This window comes from Conger conger, chromosome 4, assembly GCF_963514075.1.
Source record: "Conger conger chromosome 4, fConCon1.1, whole genome shotgun sequence".
In the NCBI taxonomy this organism is placed as follows: domain Eukaryota; kingdom Metazoa; phylum Chordata; class Actinopteri; order Anguilliformes; family Congridae; genus Conger; species Conger conger.
In genome coordinates this window covers 48,264,485-48,284,978 of record NC_083763.1, presented here as the reverse complement: position 1 = coordinate 48,284,978, position 20,494 = coordinate 48,264,485, and the positions used below count along the sequence as shown (strand labels likewise).

Here is a 20,494-nt window from a genome sequence, read left to right as displayed (position 1 = left end):
GAGTAGCAGCCTAATAGGTTCACTTTTACTGGGTGATCATATTGCCTGACTGGGTTTATTATTTGGGGAAGGGGGGATGCGGGGGGAAGGGTGGCTTACATAAGTCTGCTGTAACCACAGGCAAGAATAAAATGAATCACAGCTGTCCCCATTACCCAGGCAAACCCAAAAAAGCTGAAATAGTTTACTATCCTGCTATGTAGTATATAAATGCACTGGCTCTCCACCATCACTAACCTCTTCATGAAGAAAAGTGAGTGCTTAGATAGCAAGGTGTTGGTGTTCATTCCTCTGTCTGCCATTCCTCCTCATAGAGAACACTGTGTCTGGAGAGGCTGAAATAGAGTTTGTATGATAAAGGACAGCTGGGTCAAGGGGTCATGCTGGTGGATTGACTGAACATTCTATGACTCTTTAAATCCAAGTGATTTAATTATCTTTAGTATCACAGTGATTACAATGCCAATTTGCTCTTTTGTAGGGTTTCTGTGCTTCAAATGGTTATGTGAAAATGGATGCAGTTCTTTATTTATTAATTACAGAGTAAGGACTCATGATTCTCAGATGATTTGCTAAAAAGGCAAGAAAACTATAATTGTATTCCCTGTGTGATAGGTGTCCTCCTTCAGGTGATCCACAAGCTTCCATCTGAATGAGATACTTGCCACTGGAGGGTTCTTCTCCAAGCTTGACAAATATAGATCCTTGATAGATCACCTTTTGGTACTGCCCACAATTGTATTTTCAGTAAATAATGCTGTTGTAAAAGTATTGAATTATCCCTTGCCTCCCAAGAAAGTGGAGAGCATTATCCATTGAAAAGTAGATGGACCTTGGTCACCAATTACATCACCAAGATTAATTGGCTCTGCACCATCACTAAGAGTGAGTGCTTGGACAGCAAGGTGTTGGTTGAGGAATATAGTGCTGAAGGCCTTGATAGATCCCCTCTTGGTACTGCCCACATCACTCATGCTTTCTCTTTCAGCTGGATAATATCCCTGACTAAGAAATGCTTCTAATCTTTCTGCCTTGAACATCCACAATGACACCATTCAGCATTCATCCTATTGACAGGTCCTTGAGACTTGCTTCATACCATCATTAAACCCTGTCATGAGGCATTTCTCACATAGCATTATTGTACATGCATTAAATTCCACTGTACGTGCAGTTCATTCCATCATGCTATATCTCGATGTAGTCTCTGATTATGAGTAGGGTGCATAACAAGAGTAACAAAAAAGCTCTTGGCCACATAGGTGAACCAGGCCTCTCTTCGAGGTTGAGCCTTATGCAGAGAAGCCAACAAGGCATGTGTTTAATGTGAGGCCTGTAAGTCACACTCGGGAAAATGAAATGATCAACATACAGTCTCCTCCAAAAGTACTGGCACAGCAAGGTCAATTCATTTGTTTTTGCTATACACTGAAGACAATTGTGTTGGTGGTCAAAAGATGTACATGAGATGATACGAAGATTGATTGCCTAAACAATAAATACTTCTGAATGTCCATTCTTGGTTTTAGCCTTGGGTTTTACCTGTGAAGACTGCATTTGTGTTAGAAAAGATAAACCAACGTAAAGACCAAAGAACTGTCTTTGGGAGAAAAGCAAGCCATTTTGAAGCTCAGAAAAGAGGGGAAATTGATCAGAGCCATTGCTTAAGCATTGGGAATAGCTTGTACAACAACTTGGAATGTCCTGAAAAAGAAAGAAACCACTGGCGTATATGTCGACCAAGGCAACCAACAGCAGTTCATAACAGAAACATTATGAGAGCTGTGAAAATCCCCAAACCATCAGTCAGTGACATCACAAACAGAGCAGGGATGAAGGTATCTCAATGAACCGTTCAAATAAGACTTAGAGAGCAGCAAAATAGAGGCTATAGCACAACATGCAAACCACTCATCAGTAGTAAGAATCGGAAGGTGAGATTTGTAAAGAAATGCAGATGAGCCACAAAAGTTCTGGAACAATGTTTAATAGACTGATGACTAAGATTAACCTCTACAATGAGTGATGGAAAGGCCAAAGTGTGGAGAAAGAAGGGATCTGCTCATGATCCAAAACATACAAGCTCGTCTGTGAAGCATGGTGGAGGAAGTGTCATGGCTTAGGCTTGCATGGCTGCTTCTGGAGTGGGCTCACTAATAGATGATGTAACTAATGATGGTAGCAGCAGGATGAATTCAGAAGTCTACAAAAACATTCTGTCTTCCAACTTACGGAGGAATGTGTCCAAACTAATTTGGAGGAACTTCATCATGCAGCAAATCAATGACCAAAAACACACTGCCAACACAACAAAGGACTTCATTAGGGAGAAAATGTAGATGGTTTTAGACTGGCCAAGGCAATCACCAGACCTTAACCCAATTGAGCATGGATTTCACCTCCTGAATTGAAGATTGAAGAGAAAAATCCCAAGAAACCAAGAACAACTGAAAGAGGCTGCAGTAAAATCCTGGAAAAGCGCCAAAGAAGAATGCAACAGTTTGGTGATGTTAATGGGTCACAGGCTTGATGCAGTTATTGCAAGCAAGGAATATGCCACCAAATATTATGTGTTATTTACTTTCATTTACTTAAATACTCTCTGTTCCAATACTTTGCTCACCTAGAAATTAGGTGGTCTGATACCAGAGGTGCTATGTTCCAAGTAGTTCAACACATCTAGATGTAAATACCAGGAAATAAAAGCTGAAATTCTGAATTCTTGTCTCGTGTTCATCTTTTTATCTCAACCCAAATGTATTCAGTGTATTGAAAAAAAGAAAAGAAAAAGGAATTGGCCTTGCTGTTCCAATACTTTTGTATGTGATACAGTGTTAGGAAAAACTATGATGAAACTGAATACTCTGGTGTTGAGGGGCAACACATTTGGGACATAAACATAATGAAAATAACCAAGCACTAATAGACAACAAGATAGTTAAAGGAATGGTGTGATTCATGTGTGTTTAATAGAGGAAAATAGCCAGAGGACAAAGCAGTAAGAGGAAGGAAATGGAGAGGATAACATAGGGAAAAAAATAGTAGTCAGAAGGAGAGGGGATAAGATTCAGATGAGAAGCAGTGACTTTATGGTGGCTTGTGAGACAAGAGCAGATGGGAGGTATCACTCATAGAAAGGAAGAGAGAATCCAAGGGGAGGAAGGAGAAAAGTGGGAAAGTGTGGGGGTTGCACAAATGTTTCATTGTGTATCACTGCAGACACAGACACAGGGGGCCAGTGGAAGTAACATGTGCACATTGCCGTAACATGTGATGGGCGGATCTTATGTAAGTGGTATGATGGGAGTAGCAGCCTAATAGGTTCACTTTTACTGGGTGATCAGATTTCCTGACTCGGTTTATATGAAACATGAGAGTAAATGTAATGAAATAAAAGTACATAGTTTTCCCATATGCCTGTACATATAGAAATTTAGAAATATAGATATAGATCATTATCCATGTTCTTTATGATATGAAGCCTTTTCTTAACTTTTATTAAGGGTGCCAATAATTCTGGAGCCCACATGTATATCTTCTTGGGGTTTTAAATACACTAGATTTAAGAGAAAATGCTGCCTAATTAACTTTCTCATCCAGTGCACCCTCAGTCTGCATTTGGGAGCACATCATGTATGAAAAAAAGTAGATATTTTGAGGATACGTGTTTTGTACACAGCCAGGTTTTGTGCAATGCAAGTTGGCAGTGCAGGATTGACACTCACAAGTCTCCTCCACTGTGTTAGCAAAGTAAATTTGAGTGCATTAGGTTGTAAATCATTTTAGTCTTTAAGTCTTTACAGACACAGTATTTACTATTTATCGAGTCATGTTAGGTGAAAGCAATCTGTGAATTGCTGTTATAAAGCAGAGTTTATGGGTGACAGTTTAATTATTATGGTAATGGATGGAATCTTTTCTGACAGTAAGTTGGGGGGAAAAACTTGGCAGATGATGCATTTAGATCTACCAGAAGCACAGATTTTGAACATGAACAAAAAATAAAAGAAAAAGAATGTATGTAATAATATGCAAATTAGAGTTCAGATGCCATAATTTTAAATTATGCTGCCACCATGTGGTGAACTTTGTCAAGGGCAACACAATGAAAAATCAGCATTGGTATAAGGTGGGTATAGTAAGTGCAATAATAATATTGACTCAACACGATTGGGGGAGTATTCCTATTGTGTTTATATTAGTGCAACTGGGACAATCCTATTATGCTCCAGTATTTACATGGTTCCCATTTTATACACTCACCGAGCACTTTATTAGGAACATTTTTACTTTATTACACCTACTTATTCATGTGATTATCTAATCAGCCAAATACGTACTGGAGTATATAGACATGTGACCCTAGAAAGGGCCATATTTTCCGGAATCGACTTCAAAATGGCGCATTGGCGCAGTCACCTGGTGTTTGGCTTACTGGGCGTGGCTACTGAATCTTATCATTTTCCAAAGCCAGGAGGGGCGCACCCAGTAGACCACGCACCTTGCCAGGTGATTGCACTAATGTACCATCAGAAGGTGATTTGTGGTGCGTGAGCAGGTGGAAGATGGGCCAGATTATGCTCACTATATTATCGGTGAGCATGGTGTACCCTGATTCATTCATATCCAATCAAATGAACTCTTCATCACCATTACGATCAATGCATATTGCATCGGTTGGATCGGCAAATTCCATAGTCTCCACAAATACAGTTGTATTCAAATAAATAGCAGTGCATTAAAAAAGTGAATGAAGTTAAAATATTTCTTAATGGCTTTTAGTTCAATATTTCAAATGTAGTGGAAACATTACACATTCAATTCCAAATCAAAGCATAAGCAAATTTTATCAAGTCTGCGTTACAGGAAGCGAAGAAAAGGAATATTAATGTTAAAAAAAATGGCAGTCAACATTTTTCTCTTCAAACCCTCTTCAAACTCTATAAACTGAAGAAATGTATCAAGATTGAACTTCACTTTAAATTATTGAACTACTATTTATTTGCATAACCATTGTTTTTGATAACTGCTGTGCATCGGCGTTGCATCGATTCAACCAACTTCTGCCACCTAGAAACAGGTACTTCAACCCAGGATGAACAAACTCCATTCCACAGTTCCTGTGAATTTTTAGGTTTTGCTTCAGAAAGTGCATTTTTAATGTCACCCCACAAGTTTTCAATGGGGTTGAGGTTGGGGGATTGAGCTTACCACTCAATCCTTTTTGTCTGGAACCAAGATGTTCCTCGCTTACTCGTGTTTGGGGTCATTGTCTTTTTGAAACACCCATTTCAGGGGCATTTCCTCTTTGGTATACGGCAACATGATCTCTTCAAGTATTTTGATGTATTCCAACTGATCCATGATACCTGGTATACGAACCCAACACCGTAGTATGAAAAACATCCCCATACCATGATTTTTGCGCCACCATGCTTCACTGTCTTCACAGTATACTGTGGCTTGAATTCAGTACCCGGGGGTCGTCTGACGTACTGTTGACGACTACTAGACATGAAAAGAACAATTTTACTCTCATCAGTCCACAGAATGTTACGTAATTTCTCTTTGGGCCAATCGATGTGTTCCTTGGCACATTTTAACCGATTCTGCACATGCCATTTTTTCAACAATGGTCCTTTACAGGGGCTCTGACTAACAACACTTGCAGGTAACTGGAGCTCCAGAAAGATCAAAGATGATCTACAATTACCTGCAGGTGCTGTTAGTCAGAGCCCCTGTAAAGCACCATTGTTGAAAAAAGACAATCTTTCCCATTCTGACTATTTTTTGATCCATTTTAACAGCTGCTTGTTTTCTTCTGCGTGTTTCAGGTTTTTGTTGCCATTTTAAAGCATTTGAGATCATTTTAGCTGAGCATCCTATAATTTGCTGCACTTCTTTATATTTTTTTCCCCTCGCCAATCAACTTTTTAATGAAATGACATTGTTCCTCCGAACAATGTTTGGAACGGCAATTCAGAAGGAAATATATTTTATAACAATGCGTGAAACTTCCCTTCTTCCTTAATAAAGGACAATTAATGACATGTTTTTTTCACAGAATGAATTAACAAATTGAACTCGACACTGCTATTATTCTCAATTACTCAGAACAAGCAGCGTGCATGTCATGACAGTTGGGTCTGTTGTTTTTCTATTACACTACTACATCTACAAGTAAAGTATTTGCCATGCAGAAATATCACTACTACCAATAACAGTGGTTTAATCAGGTTGCTGATGTTGTACTGCTATTTTCTTGAACACAACTGTACAACGGTAGACGCAGATAAGGCAGATGTTTCTTCCAAAAAGTTATTTTGCAGCAGATAGCCTACAGAATTGTGCTTATTTTTTATTTACTTCTAAGGAATCTAATAAGAGAAATCAGTTTGAAAATCCATCCAATGTATTTTCTAGCCAGCCCTCCAGACCAAAAATAATAACAGCATGTTAATATTATCAGTCTCTTTGAGATGGAGCACAACCAGATGATATTAGTAAGGAAGATATGCTAAGAGATAAACGCATCATGGTGTAATGACCATTGGGCTCGAATGGAACCCAAAACTTACCTTGTGACTAGAATGAAATAACTGTTGAATAGAATGAAATATCCCAACTTGACTGGTTCAGTGCAAAATAAAATAAAAGCCATTGTATGTAAAATGTATTTTATTTGTAGTTATCATTTGAACTAGATATATACAGAAAACTATTTCGCAATTATTACAAAAATCTAAAAACCACAAATCTGATCAAATTGCATTAACTGCCATGTTTGAGATGTCATGATGATTACACTTCCTAATACAGCAGTGTCTATACACAACCCTTCCCAAAATCCACTCTCATCCCCTTAAACTTCACTGCACAGACTTATACATTTTCTGAAGCCCCCCCCTGTGTCTGGAAAATACTGTCTACATGATGCATATCTCTTGAACAGAAAATATGGTTCTCACAAAAACAAAAAATCCTCCACCGTGCATTTCAGCATATAAACAAGAAACGGGAACTTCAAACACTCACCACTTAAAGCACTGAAACTAGTTGCATTACATAAAAAGTGCAGTCATACTAAAGGCTAACAATAAGAATAATGATTACCAAAAAAACCAAACCCAGCAACTTGACTGAAAGAGCAGCCATTTTAAAAATGTGCTAATATGAAGGCTATCGAACATAAAATGGAAAAACCCGAGAGGCAGCAGCTCAGCATATTTGACTGGATTTATGCCTGGAGTGAAACACCCACAAGAACAGAAGAGGACAAACTAGACATTGGGGGGTAAACCACAGTATTTGGGGTTTAAGTGCTGTGCTCTGGAATGTCCATTTATGTCTGTAGAGGGGGGTAGAGGCATGAATTTAATTTCACTCCACTCATACGACACGCAGTACAGTAGATGACAAATCAACAAATTAGTGAAACATTCAGTGGCACAATTGGTGACATCAGAACTTAAATTGGGTGTGTTTGGGTGATACACCTATGGCAGGCTCTTGTCTTGCACCACCATAAAATGTACAGTAACAGATAAGGCAGTTCTCATTTCTCTGAAAAAGCACATCCTGTCTAATGGCCACAGATCACAATCCAGGAATGCTATGCTTACATGTGTTGTTCTATATTCGCCAAAAGTCATTGTGATTTTAAAACCAACAGTATTGGAGCAAATTATGCTTAAATATAGTTTAAAAGATTGGTAAAGAGACTGATTTCAATTGACAGACTGTGAGATAATTGGTATCACTATTCTCAGGGAGGAATGTTCTCAACATTTTCTGAACAGACTCTCCACATTTGTTCTGGAGAACAGGTACAGAAGAAACTGGAATATTGTATTTAGTACTTATACCCAAGTTACCAAATCCAGGTGGGCGCAAAACCCTACAAGTCAAATCAATTTTCTTTGCAGTAAACTAGTACCTTCCAAATGGAATCTAAGATTTCTGAATCATTCTAGAACATCACCGAAATATGAAATCGTTTCCCGACAAAATACAAGCAATTGAAAGCAAAACATTTGGCAAAAAGTGTTGATATTTGCATGGAAATGCAGGTCAATGCATCCTGAACCAAGACTAGTTCAGGGATTTAGTCAGGCTGCTCTACTCCAATGGGTAATTAAAGCTGGTCCCATGTTATGTTACTCAAGTTTAGTGTAGATATTCCTCAACATCTTCAGTATAACTTGCCCTGCAAAACTGTTAAAAAGTCAAGGTTGGAATTTTGACCTAGAATCGATCTTCTGCTTATATTCTTATTTTTGAAATGTGAATAAATATAAAACTGAATTGATGCTCATAAATCCTCCAGCACTGAATTTAATACAAATGAACAGCTTTACAGCAGATGAATGTACAGATCTCCCAGTGACGGTCATCATTGCCTCAGTGTATCCATTTAGATCGTAGCTACTACTGCAGAATACAGAATATAAGTCTTGGCTAGTGTTGAATGTAAAGCAGTGAAGCACGCAGGAAGAAGCATGTACTGCAGGTGGCCCCTGCACACTTAAAGCCATATCCCTCCTCTGCAAAGCCCATCATTTAAAGTTAGTAGGCACAACTGGAGAAACAAATGTATTTGAATTGAATGTTAAAGGAAATACAAGTTTGCTCAGTAATTTTCTTGGACCTGAAAGTTAGTCAAAGCAATTTCACAAATACATTCTTATTGCTAAAGGGTACAGGAGCTTGGTTTTAAAACGCAGTAGCAGTGATGACAGACCATAACTTTGAAAAGTGTAGTTTGGTTTGAGCACAGTAAAGGCATTCAAGTTATAATGCTAGTTTGCACACTTTTTAAAAATGAAGAATAAAGTGCTAAATCATGGATTAAAGGCCTTGTCACCGGAAAAAAAATGGAGCTAGTCAAAGGAGCACTGTCCATAATATCAAATGACACCACATTGCCTTAGAGTTATCGAATTGGTAAGTTTCATGAAAAAAATCCTTTATACTGAAGTCAGACACATTGCTGTTGATTTGTAAAAACATCTTCCGCTACTGTAAGGCCTGGTTGTAGATACATTTAAACTGTAGCTGATGAATGCAAAGCATACCCAAGTACATACATGATGGACAGTACTGACAAGACTGGTCTACTCTACGCCCACACAGCATGGCAGAACAGCCATGTTCAGTGCATTCAGTTCTGTAGTCAGTTCTTAGATGCCCTTTCCTTCCATTTCTACACTCCCGCAACACCGAAAGGCCTTTTGTTGCTTCTTTGGTGCTTTAATATATAGCTGCATGTGATAAAATCCTGGAGTATCCTGTATTTTGGACTAGTTTGGACATTTTCAGAAACATGGAAGATCAAATTAGCTTGTCTACATAAAATGTACAGTACAGAACGTCTACACCTGAACATGTTGCACATTAGGTACTTAACCATTAGTTAATAGGGCACGTTTTGAGACACTGATCAGTTGAAATTCTCTCAACACATCACATATTTAATTGATTCACAATAGCATAAATTTCCCCATTAATCAACAGGGGTAGGACCTGGAGTAATCAACTGATCTGAATTGGATTTGAATAGACATTTATAATAGATTTTAACTATGTAAATGGATGCATCTGTCCTGCCTCCATTGCTATAAAGTGCTGATAGATAATCTCTACAAGGACATATATTAAAATTCCCTTTATGTGGGTTTGTGCAATGAGCTCCTTCATTTTGTTGGGTATAGACTCATGGCTGACTACAATCAGCACAGAAGTTCTTAGGTAGTAATTCTACAATTGTTTAATTATATTTTTGTCAAGAGCAGTTTGTTTCCCCATGTCCAGCAGGTATGGACCACAGCCATCCTGTGGAGGCCAGAAAAGAGCTCAACTTCAACTGCACTGCTATACCCATGGGTACTGCATGTTCAGTTCCTCTATGTTGGGAGCACTGGAATGCATAGTTGCCACCCAAGTAGCAACACTGTCATGCCTGTGTTGTATCAAGGGATTATGTGAGGAAAATCAAGATCATGACAGTTAAGTTTTTCCTTTTGCAATGAGGAAAATATGGAACAGGTTTAACTTTGGGCATCTGCCTATATATGGATCCATTAATCAAAAATAAATTAAATAAAAATGCTAGACAATAAAACCGTAACACTCTGAACATTAAAAGAATGCAGAGCCCTCAGGAGGGTGGGTCCCTGGTGCTTTCTTCTGATTGGCGGGTTGACTGATTGGCAAGCTAGCATGGCCACTGGCAGGGGAACGTGTGGGCAGGGCTCACACTGGCATGTGCATCTCGTTATACTCATCCTCCCCTTCCTTCTCGTCAAAGGTGGGCTCCGCATCATCGGCATCCAGCTGCGGTACACAGGAAAGTATTGGTGACTTTCAGAGTCCTTTCTATTTTCTATTAAAACTTCTCACTTTTCAGTTTCGTTGATTAACTGGATTCATTTAAAAAAGCCTACTTATATTTATCAATCTATACAGAAACCCTCTATTCCCAGAGATGACACACTTAAGACTTGCTCTTTATTCGGTTTAAAACGAGGACCAGTGGAGTGTGTGACGATAGACGGAGGTTACTCACACACTGCATTTCGCGGGTGGTGAAGATTCTGGAAAGTAGGAACATTTTCACAGGGACCGTGAGGATGAGGACGAAAGGGAAGGCCAATGAGGCCACAGTGGACATGACCGCCCACAATACTGCCAGGCAGACCAACTGGATACCTGTGAACAGGTGCATTCTCCATGTCCGTACCTACAGACACAATGTTTACTTCCAGTCAATGCCACAAGTTCTTGACACAAGCCAAACAAAAAGAAATGCACATTTTTACATAGGCTACAGGCATTAATAAAACTTAGCTAGTGGGTGCCCTATTTAAAGCAAGGTAACATTGTTATGAAATCCTGATTTGTCATTCATCTCCAATTTGTTTTCTTTCATTGCCTTGAATCCTGACCTTGCGAACATAGGTTTGGTCCGGATGGTACTTTGGTGGCATAAGCAACAGCAGCATACGCTCTGTCAACTGGATGCCGTTGAGTGACATCACGCCCATGTACAGGAAGATCCCAAACAGCACTGCAATGGGGATCTTACACAGGAGGTCTCCAATCACGATGGACATGCCTGGGGATGAGATCAACTGAGCACTTGGCCTCAAATAGGATATTCTTTATTACATTACATTATTGACATTTGGCAGATGCTCTTATCCAGAGCAATGTACAAATTGTAAAGTGCATACCCATCACCAGGAACAAGTGCCCTGAAAGACCCAAGAGGGAAGTACAATTTCAAGTGCTAAGACTACAACAAAGATAAGGACTAGGGCCTATTTGATTAATCTGATAATGGATTACATTTATACATAAAAACTGTTTTTATACAGCACAATGCAATAGAATGATATACACTTCCATAAGAACAATAAACAGCTTACATAGCCAAACAAAACTAGCCAAAATATCATCCTAGTGAACAAGGTATTACAATTTATACTTCTTTTATAGTGTGATTCCTCTGTGCTTGCCCAAGAAGGGATGAAAGGCTTTCATTCTAAAGACTAAGGAAAATAAGGAAAGCACTTGTCAGGCGCATTCAATTATAAACCTGAAAGACACATTGCGCGGGGAGGCCATGGCTGGTGTCAGCGGTTTGGAGGACTTACCGACCAGGACAGCCACAAGCAGCCCCGTCACCCTTTGCTCTTTGACCTCCTGTATGCGTGGCTTGTCTCCGGGGGCGACAGCCTTGCTCATGACAGTGAGGGCGTTGGCATGGGTGACCGAGCGCACCGTGGCCGCGGCCATCCAGGGCAGTCCGAAGAGCGCTGAGGTTCCTCCCAGGACCACGATGAGCAGCAGGTCCAGGTGGAAGCCGGAGCCCTTCAACAGCATACGCTCCTTCTTACTCACGATCAGACTGAGGGGGACAAGTTCGGGCTCATCCATTACCATTAGCTTCATTTAAAAAAATCTAATGAAATTGCACAAGGAATGTATTGGTTACTCTGGAAAAAATAATAACTAATACAAAATGACATGTTCAAGAGGACATAAGTGTGACCTGTAAATTTGGGTTTTAAATTTAGAATGAAAAAATGTCATGGCCGCATTGTAAAAATGTTAACAGAAGAGAGGGTCATGTGACTCACGTGGTAATCTGCGTTTCCATGAAAATGAGAATGAACACTAGCAAGGCGGGGAGGATGCTGGCAGCCATCATCCAGATGGGGAATGCTTTTTCTGACCCCAGTGGATTGATCACCCAGCCACGTTTCTCTGGGCTGGTCACGGAGAAACCACTGGGCACACTCAGTTTCTGCATAAAGGACATTGGCATACAACTTGGCAAAGCTTGAAGTTTTTGTACTAGTACTATGCATCAATAAGACATTTCCCCACACCACATACAGGTGCAGAGGGCAGCCAAGTTGAAATGTATTCATATTCATCACAGGTCTAAGAATCCAGTCCTGGAGGGCTACAGTATCTGCTGGTTTCCTTTGCATTTTAAGAGGAGGTACCACAGGTGAATAGGGGAAAAACTTGAATCAAAATGACATTTCATATTTTGAATGTGGACACAAATAAATAAATAAAATTGGATTATGACTTATTTCTTTTTTTAGGAACATAGGCCAAAGTTTTAAAAGCACAAGTTGGTATTTATGGTATTTATAGTTGCAACTTGGGGGAGGGACCTTGCATGTGTCTTGCATATGACACAGTAGCGGGGAGTCCCTTTCAGCACTGTACACATTCATTTCATTCAGATGAAATATGCAATGCGTTTCTCTGATTAAGCACAGTGGTTCGTAGTGTTACATCCCCCTGCATGCATGTGGTTGGCTCCTTTAGGTGAAGCCAGTTGACTAATTCATGTTCAGCTGCCCCAAAAGAATAAAGGGTGGAAGTTTCTGCAGTTAGCTTTTTTGCATTTGGATTTGGTTAAGTGGTAATTTGTTTTAGGTTGCGGTCCATCTGTGCCCCCATTCCCCATGGGAAACACATTATTCTGATTTATCCACCTATCAGACTTACCCCCAAACACCCTCCATGTGTGTGCTGACACCAATTTATTGTACCATAACACATTTAAGGTGTAGGTTCTCACCTGTGTGAAGGTGTCCCGTATTCCGTAGTCTACCAACACCATGATGAAGATGGCTATGGGGACCCCAAAATCTCCAATCACCCTTCGGAGCTGAGTCAGAGAGGGATTTGGGATCAGTTTCTCAGATGTCATATCAGTGAGACACATGCAATCAATTTATAATGCACAAGCACTTCAGACTTACCCTGCCAGGGAAGAAGGCACTGTTCTTAAACTTGCGCAGATAGAAAGCAATGAAAAACGTTCCAGACATGAGGACCAGAGACAGCAGGGCTGTGTTCGGCTCTCCCTGGTTGACTGGTCCCACCTCGGTTGCGTTAGCCGGCAACAGGGCTGTACCGCCGCCTGTCGTGGCGTTCTCAGCAGTGCTGTTGCTAAGGGGACAGCGCCTCAGGGGGTGCTCCAGGAAGATCTGCCCAATGACAAAGGTTTCCATCGAACCGGTCTCAAGCCTTGGCATTGTCACAAGGACCAACCCTTTCAGTCCCAAGCCCAACATGATACGGCTCATGTGGCACTCTTGTGAGTTTTACGGTAGTTTTCGTGCCATATGGCACTCTTGTGAGTTTGTGCCATATGGTATTCTTGGGACTGAAAAGCTTAAAGGTACAATAGGTCAGATTTTTGTGTTAAAACATTGTTCCACGACCATCGTAAATCCCTTCCCATCATTGAAAAAGGCTCACTGACATGTTGACTCACCTTCTGCCTATGTTTATAGACCTTAAATTCAAGTTTCAAAATATGCGGTAAACATCATACAAGCTGTACAATAATTCAAGCTCATTGGCTGAAAATTGGTTCTAATTGCCACAGCCAACAGCGTTCCAACGTCAGTGCATTCACAGAAAATGGGCGGGATAAACAGTGTGGTTTGAGCGTGTTTGTTGTTGCAATTCCTCTCTTGACCATTAGAAGTACGAAAATACCCATTATACCTTTAATGTCTTTCCAAAATTTGACGACATTCCCATATCCTCAAAAGTAATCTTGCTATCCATCTTCTAATGACAGAAACTCATTCTCCGCCTCCCTCCAATGTCTAGTCTCTAGTCTCCTCTAAGCCTCCCAATATGCAAACATTTAAAAGCTAGAACTTTGGGAGTGGTTCCAGTTTATTCACATTGTTAAATATTAATGGCAGCTTCAATCAGTAAATGAACAGTAGAAACAGAGATGTGGAAATAGACATAATGCTTAACGCCATAAATAGTAGCTGCTGCCAGTAAACTTTCAGCTAAGGATGGGCGATCGATAACCCCCGAATGATTGGGCAATATACAATGCATATCACAATATCTTGTGTTGGTAAAAACACGGCTTTGTCTTTCTTGAAATAAGGTCCTTACCTTAAATAATTAGTAATAATTAATAATAAGTACTTAATCATAATCAGACAACACTGTGGCAAATGTGAGGGTATATTAATTCATAAAATTTCATTTGCGTACCTCACTGATGGTTAAATCTTTGAGGATGGCCATCATACCATCACAATCCCATACTGCAAAATGGTTAGCAGTGATTGACCATCAGTGAGGGGAGGGGGGGGGGGGGGGGGGGGTTTCTTTGCATTTTTCTTGTAGTGCTACTTCAAAATAGGGACAAAATCCATCACATTGGTTGAAATATCATTCCCACTATTCAAGGCTTTGTAAAACAATAAACACCAGTTAGAATGTTTGCGAGTTAGCAAGCCCATCTGGTGTACAGTAGCTTTTCATAAACTGCTGAAGGACAATCTTGATTTGTGTGAATAGGCCTATCACAGCTGAACGTGTACTGGTGCATATCACCCACCCCTACATTTCTTCAGTAAAGCATCTTATTTTGTTCCACTATGCTAACACAATGTCAGTACCACCTGAAGCTCAAACTGACCAAACGTACCTCCTTTCCTCTGATTTTTTCCACACCCTCTCTGTGCCTCTGTCTTCCTACCAAACTCTCTGTTGAGTCTATCAGTCAGAAGAAGGAGATGTAGGTTTAACTCAACACTCACTGCACATTTGAACAAATAAGTCTTAATATGGTGGGTGTTGACTATGGTTCCAGTAAACATTTCTCTAAATGATTTTTTTTGTCAAGCAGAAAGATGTAATATTAAAAATACCCTGAACTCACTACAATAGAATAACCTTTTCATAACACCATAATGGTTTACTGGCTTAATTTAACCTACTAATGATATCTTGTATCAGTAATTGGTTGCTGTTCCACGAACAGAAATTATCCATGTATGAATTGTTCATTCAAGGGCAAAAAGAGTTTAATTTCTTTTCACCTACCTTGATACACTCCGTTACTCACATTGTTTCTGGTTTCCCATGCTACGATTGCTTCAGCATTGCTATGGCTTTACACATTTCTAATTTTCTGCAGTCAGTTAGGGCTTCAATGCAACAACCAGGCCTGCCCACCTTGCCCAGCTTGGAGAAGGTCTCGTAGATGAAGATGAGGGAGATGAGGAACGAAAAGATCTCCTGAGTGAAACGGGAGACGAAGCGCACCAGGAAGCTTCCCTCAAAGGCCACGATCACGATCACGATGACAATGAGCCAGAACCCAATCCAGACTCGACCTGTCAAGTACTCCATGTCGTTTCCCTTGCAGAACTAGAAGCGCAGAACAGGTAAACATACACAGAAACACACTGGAACATATTCAGATATAACACTCTCAATTTAGGTTCAACTAATGCCAGGCTTTCACTCTGGAAGTGTGCCAGCCACCCACAGAAACACTGAGTGAATAATGTACTCATGCTGAAAGTTGCAGTGCCATGCTCTCTGCCTACAGCTAGAATCTGAGGATAAGTACTTAAAAACATTCACCCATTTCCTTGTGTGCATTTTTCAATTAGGTATGTGACACTGACCAATACTTTTGTAGCAAGCAATTATTCAGCATCAGTCCAACAAATGGTGAACCAACATTTCTCTATTTACTGACACGGGCAGCATACACAAAGTATGTGTATACACAAGTGTTTGGCTAACACTTGACTTTGCTCATTACCTTCCTGTACTTCCATAACTTTTACCGATACCACTATTCCCATGCCTAATGACTTCAAGCATCATCAGCAGAGTGTCTCTCAGACAGTGTGGGAGCAAACTCACAGAGTAGAAAGCCTCTTCGAACACCAGCAGGGGGCCAGAGAAGCCCACCACCAGGAGGGGCTGGGCCCCAAGCAGACAGAACAACACACCCTGCACCGCTGTGGCTACGATCAGCTCTGACACTCCAATCAGACCCTCAGTCTTCTCACCTAAGTGAGGGAGAGAATACAAGCTCAGATTTGAAATACAAGATATTCCCTCATCTGTCAGTAATACTGACACACCCAACTTTTACTGGGTCAATTCTGTTCAAGGGACAAGCCATTATGTACCATTAGATTGGAATAGGTTGCACATGGTTATGAGTGGATTCATATAGATAGTTTTTCAGTCCAGATGAAGTTTGAACCATCCCCCCTCCGCTTGGACTCACCCAGCAAGCCCCCAAAAGTAATGGCAGGAGAGAGGGCAGCAAAATAGATGAAAATAACTGCTGCCATGCACTGGGCATTTAGGGCATCCTTGAAGTCGCTGATGTACTTGGGGTATCGTCGTCGAGCATCCCGAATCAACCCACCAAAGGGCCGCCCTGTCCGCTGTAGGGGGTCATCTTCTGGCTTGAAGGGGGTGAGGAGAGCTGTTGGGCAAGAATGTAAAGTTACTGCAAGTCTGCTATGGTTAAGAAATCTAAAATCAAGCTTATAGACGTAAAGCTTTTGTGATCGGACCTGGGTCAAATGCATAATTGTTTTGGATTCAAATACTTGTCTATGCTCGTCTTTGAACTTGTCTGGTGTATTGGAACCTACAAAATAATCAAAGTGCAAACCCCGCCTGCAGGTTCTCTTAGTGGGCTTAATTGCACCAGGCAAGATCAGTTGAGCACAGAAAAGTATTTGAATCCAAAACAATTACATATTTGACCCAGGTCTATTTGTAATAAAGGAAATCGAAGACCAAGCAGGCAATACACAATTCAAAACAGTAAATTACATCCGTGAGAATTGTTTTCATTACATTACATTATTGGCATTTGGCAGACACTCTTATCCAGAGCGACGTACAGTTGATTAGACTAAGCAGGAGACAATCCTCCCCTGGAGCAATGCAGGGTTAAGGGCCTTGCTCAAGGGCCCAACGGCTGTGCAGATCGTATTGCGGCTACACCGGGATTAGAACCATCGACCTTGTGTGTCCCAGTCATTTACCTTAACCACTACACTGCAGGCCGCAGGCCGTTTTCAGTGTTGCAAAGGTACGTAGCAAGTATAATCTGTCAGCCAAATCAGCTGTAGGTATATATATTTTTATTTCATTGACAGAGCTAGTAAGATTATAGTAAGAGTGACAGCCTAATTTAAAGAATGAATGACTGAATGAATGAATATCCCCATACCTTTTTCCTCAGGGCTCTTGGGCTCTTTGGCTAGCAGCTTCTCCTCTTCCTCCTCCCTCTTGCGCAGCATTTCCCTCTGGAAGCGAGCCACAGAGCGCAGCAGCTCCTCCCCGCCCACCTCAGAGGGTGGCAGCACAACGCTGCAGTCCAGGAAGCCATTGATGGCATTGAGCAGGTCCTGCCGGTCATCAGCCGAGTACGCAGCCTCGTGGAAATGCTACAGAAGGACAAGGGGAAATCGGACCATCTCCAGACACTTCCTCTTCTTCAACTCAATTTGAACACATTTACCCACTGGTCTCTGGGTCAGATTTGCGTTTGATATGAAATCAGTGCTGCAGATGCCTGGCAAGGTTACTAGCCAAAACGTACAACCATATGAAATTATTTTGTTCCGTATATTAATAAAAATGAACATCTCTGCTAAAAAAGGTTGGCAAACTGCAGGAATTTAAACCATGTCTAAATTATTAAAACATTCAACCAGTTCTGTGGTCCACGTGTAATTTTGACCACCTACATTCAAGAACGTGTGTTCCAGGCAAACAATTTTGTTTACATCATGTTCATGGTGTGAATGGCAACCAGTCTCCTCATGCTCCATATCCGATAGTTCCCCTCAGGACCCTTGCATCCCTGCTCACCTTGTCAGACATGAGTGTGGAGATTGAGCGGCCTATCTCATGGTAGTCGATGTTGGAAGAAGCTGGCCCCAGCAGAACAAACAGGAAGCGGACCGGTACTGGCACCTCCAGCACAGAGTCCAGCTCAACTGCCTCCTGCAGCCGCACAAAGGCCATAGTGGGCTGCTCCAGGAAGTCCACACTCCCTGTAGGGGTAACAATTTGCCTCAGGCACTTCACAATTCATCCGAGGAAGAGAAGAATCAAGGAAACATTAAATTACATTGCATGAATGGCATTTGGCAGACGCTCTTATCCAGAGCGACGTACAGTTGATTAGACGTACATCGAACCACCGACCTTGAAGGTCTCAGCCATGTATCTTAACCACTACGCTACAGGCCGCCACGACATGGATCTAGGAATCTGACGGAAACTAAATGGGAAACGCTAAGGGGATAATGACGGTCAAGTATTAAGTGGGGACTGCATCATAGTCAAATTGTCAAATTACAACTATTCCCACAAGCCATAATCATTCCTGTGAAGGACAACTCACCCACAAGGACAACAGTGGCCTCAGCATTTTCTGGGATCTTCTCCAGGAGCTTCAGCTCATGCTTGGATTTGGACTTGTGCATTCCTACTGTTATGGGATGATCCTTCTGTGAAAAAAACACCATTAATATACCCAAGTACTCCACCAACAACAGCACAGGACTGCATTCACCACAAAACCAACCTCTAGTCAGAAAAAAACATTAATGTGAACAAATCCCCCTTGAAATGCATCCATTGTTAAGACAAAATAAAGATCCACCAACACAGAACACAGAATACATCTGGTCTCTAGGATTCTATAAGAGAACTTGCTAGAAAATTTGCTGTAAAGCAGCTGGCTTACACCTGAAGCATGTACCTGTACATGAAGTGTACATCCAAGCCCAAATTCTCATTTTAGAAAGTTTCTCTTATTTCCATTTGATTCCTCCTTGTACAGTACCTCCTTCCTCTCAATATCAACCCGGGTGTCAGTCTCAATGACAGCAACACCACTACCCATGAGAGGGTCAGTGACGGAAGGTTCTGGCTGGGGCACGTGGTTGCCGCTGTGGTGGTGGGGAATTAATGAGCCCAAGCTAGCGGCTGAGATGTTCCTGGGGAAGGTACTGTGTTCCTTTTCATCACTTGGGTGACTGTTCGAGGGAGAGAGATGGATAACGATGACCAGGAGAAATGGCTAGCCATTAGGCATAAACATTGGTATTAATACATAGGCATAAATACATTGCATTGTATTTCACAGATGTTTTTGTGGAAAGCAATGTACAAAACAGTACATATCAGTGCAACGACTGAACACATAAGATGAGATAAGGTAGCATTCTAGCATTCTATTCTAGATTCTATTCATTTTTATCATTGCTTGTGTTCCTCTAAATATTCCGTACCAAAATGTAAGGGTGAGATAATGGTCTGTTATGAATTTCCTTCATGGTACATCATACATTAACAACAAAGTGGACATGTTGGTCCATTTCCCACCTATGTTTAAGCAGCAGGGCCCTCAGCACATTGGCCCGGTCCTCTGCTTTTATCTGGTCTGAGATGATCATCTGTTCCACCACCTGGTGAGAAATGCCAGGCAGCGTCTTCTGGTCTAGATCCAGGAGCACCGCCCCTGAACATAGACCGAAAATTCATTGAGTGGGGGGCAAGCAATCAGCATGGAGACACTGTCAATATGAGAACATCACTTATCAAACAACCCACAGGTTCATCAATCACCCACATAGTCTGTCACTCAGTAATTTCCGACCAATCAGGATGATATATTGTCCACAATACCAGCTTAATGAAATGCATACATACTTGCCTCAGGCACATACTGGCTTCAAGCACAGTTTCCCCTCTTTTTTCCCTTTTGTTGTTAGCTTTATGACTAGCCCGTTCTACATCACACATCCTTCCCCGGCCACCTTCCCCCTCTTTGTAAAACCACTTCCCTTTCCCCTCCTTCTACGTGCATCCACCTCACCATGAGAAATGGTCTTTCGGAGCTCCAGTAGGCTGCGGAAGCTTAGGGAAGCTACGTGAGGCTTGCCCCAGCGGTCCGTCTCCTCCTCCACGTCCTCTTCAAACTTGATCCAGCGGGCCGTCTCACGCCACTGCATCTCCTGGTTCTTATCCATGATCAGCTCATTGAGCTCCACAAACACCTGAGAAAGTGTCCGAAGGAAAGTCATCTACCACTGGACAATATAGCACTCATTTATAAGGCAGTATACAGCGGTTTTAAATATGGATGTTT

The 20,494-nt window shown here is 41.3% G+C and overlaps 1 protein-coding gene across 3 annotated transcripts in view; it reads right to left on the bottom strand.

Moving 5' to 3' along the window:
* Nucleotides 1-6,660: 6,660 nt before the first annotated feature.
* slc4a2b (solute carrier family 4 member 2b) overlaps nt 6,661-20,494 on the bottom strand; it is a 58,189-nt gene continuing 44,355 nt past the window's right edge. For all 3 annotated transcript variants that reach the window (XM_061237509.1, XM_061237507.1, XM_061237508.1), the window contains 16 exons: nt 20,222-20,402; nt 19,729-19,864; nt 19,187-19,379; nt 18,743-18,848; nt 18,205-18,389; nt 17,561-17,777; nt 16,598-16,801; nt 16,225-16,373; nt 15,523-15,717; nt 13,287-13,514; nt 13,103-13,192; nt 12,141-12,307; nt 11,655-11,908; nt 10,944-11,113; nt 10,565-10,738; nt 6,661-10,332 (listed from right to left, as the gene is read on the bottom strand). In XM_061237509.1, the coding sequence (XP_061093493.1) occupies nt 10,252-10,332; nt 10,565-10,738; nt 10,944-11,113; nt 11,655-11,908; nt 12,141-12,307; nt 13,103-13,192; nt 13,287-13,514; nt 15,523-15,717; nt 16,225-16,373; nt 16,598-16,801; nt 17,561-17,777; nt 18,205-18,389; nt 18,743-18,848; nt 19,187-19,379; nt 19,729-19,864; nt 20,222-20,402 (2,730 nt within the window). In that variant the 3' untranslated portion in view covers nt 6,661-10,251. The remainder of the gene's footprint in view (nt 10,333-10,564; nt 10,739-10,943; nt 11,114-11,654; nt 11,909-12,140; nt 12,308-13,102; nt 13,193-13,286; nt 13,515-15,522; nt 15,718-16,224; nt 16,374-16,597; nt 16,802-17,560; nt 17,778-18,204; nt 18,390-18,742; nt 18,849-19,186; nt 19,380-19,728; nt 19,865-20,221; nt 20,403-20,494) is intronic.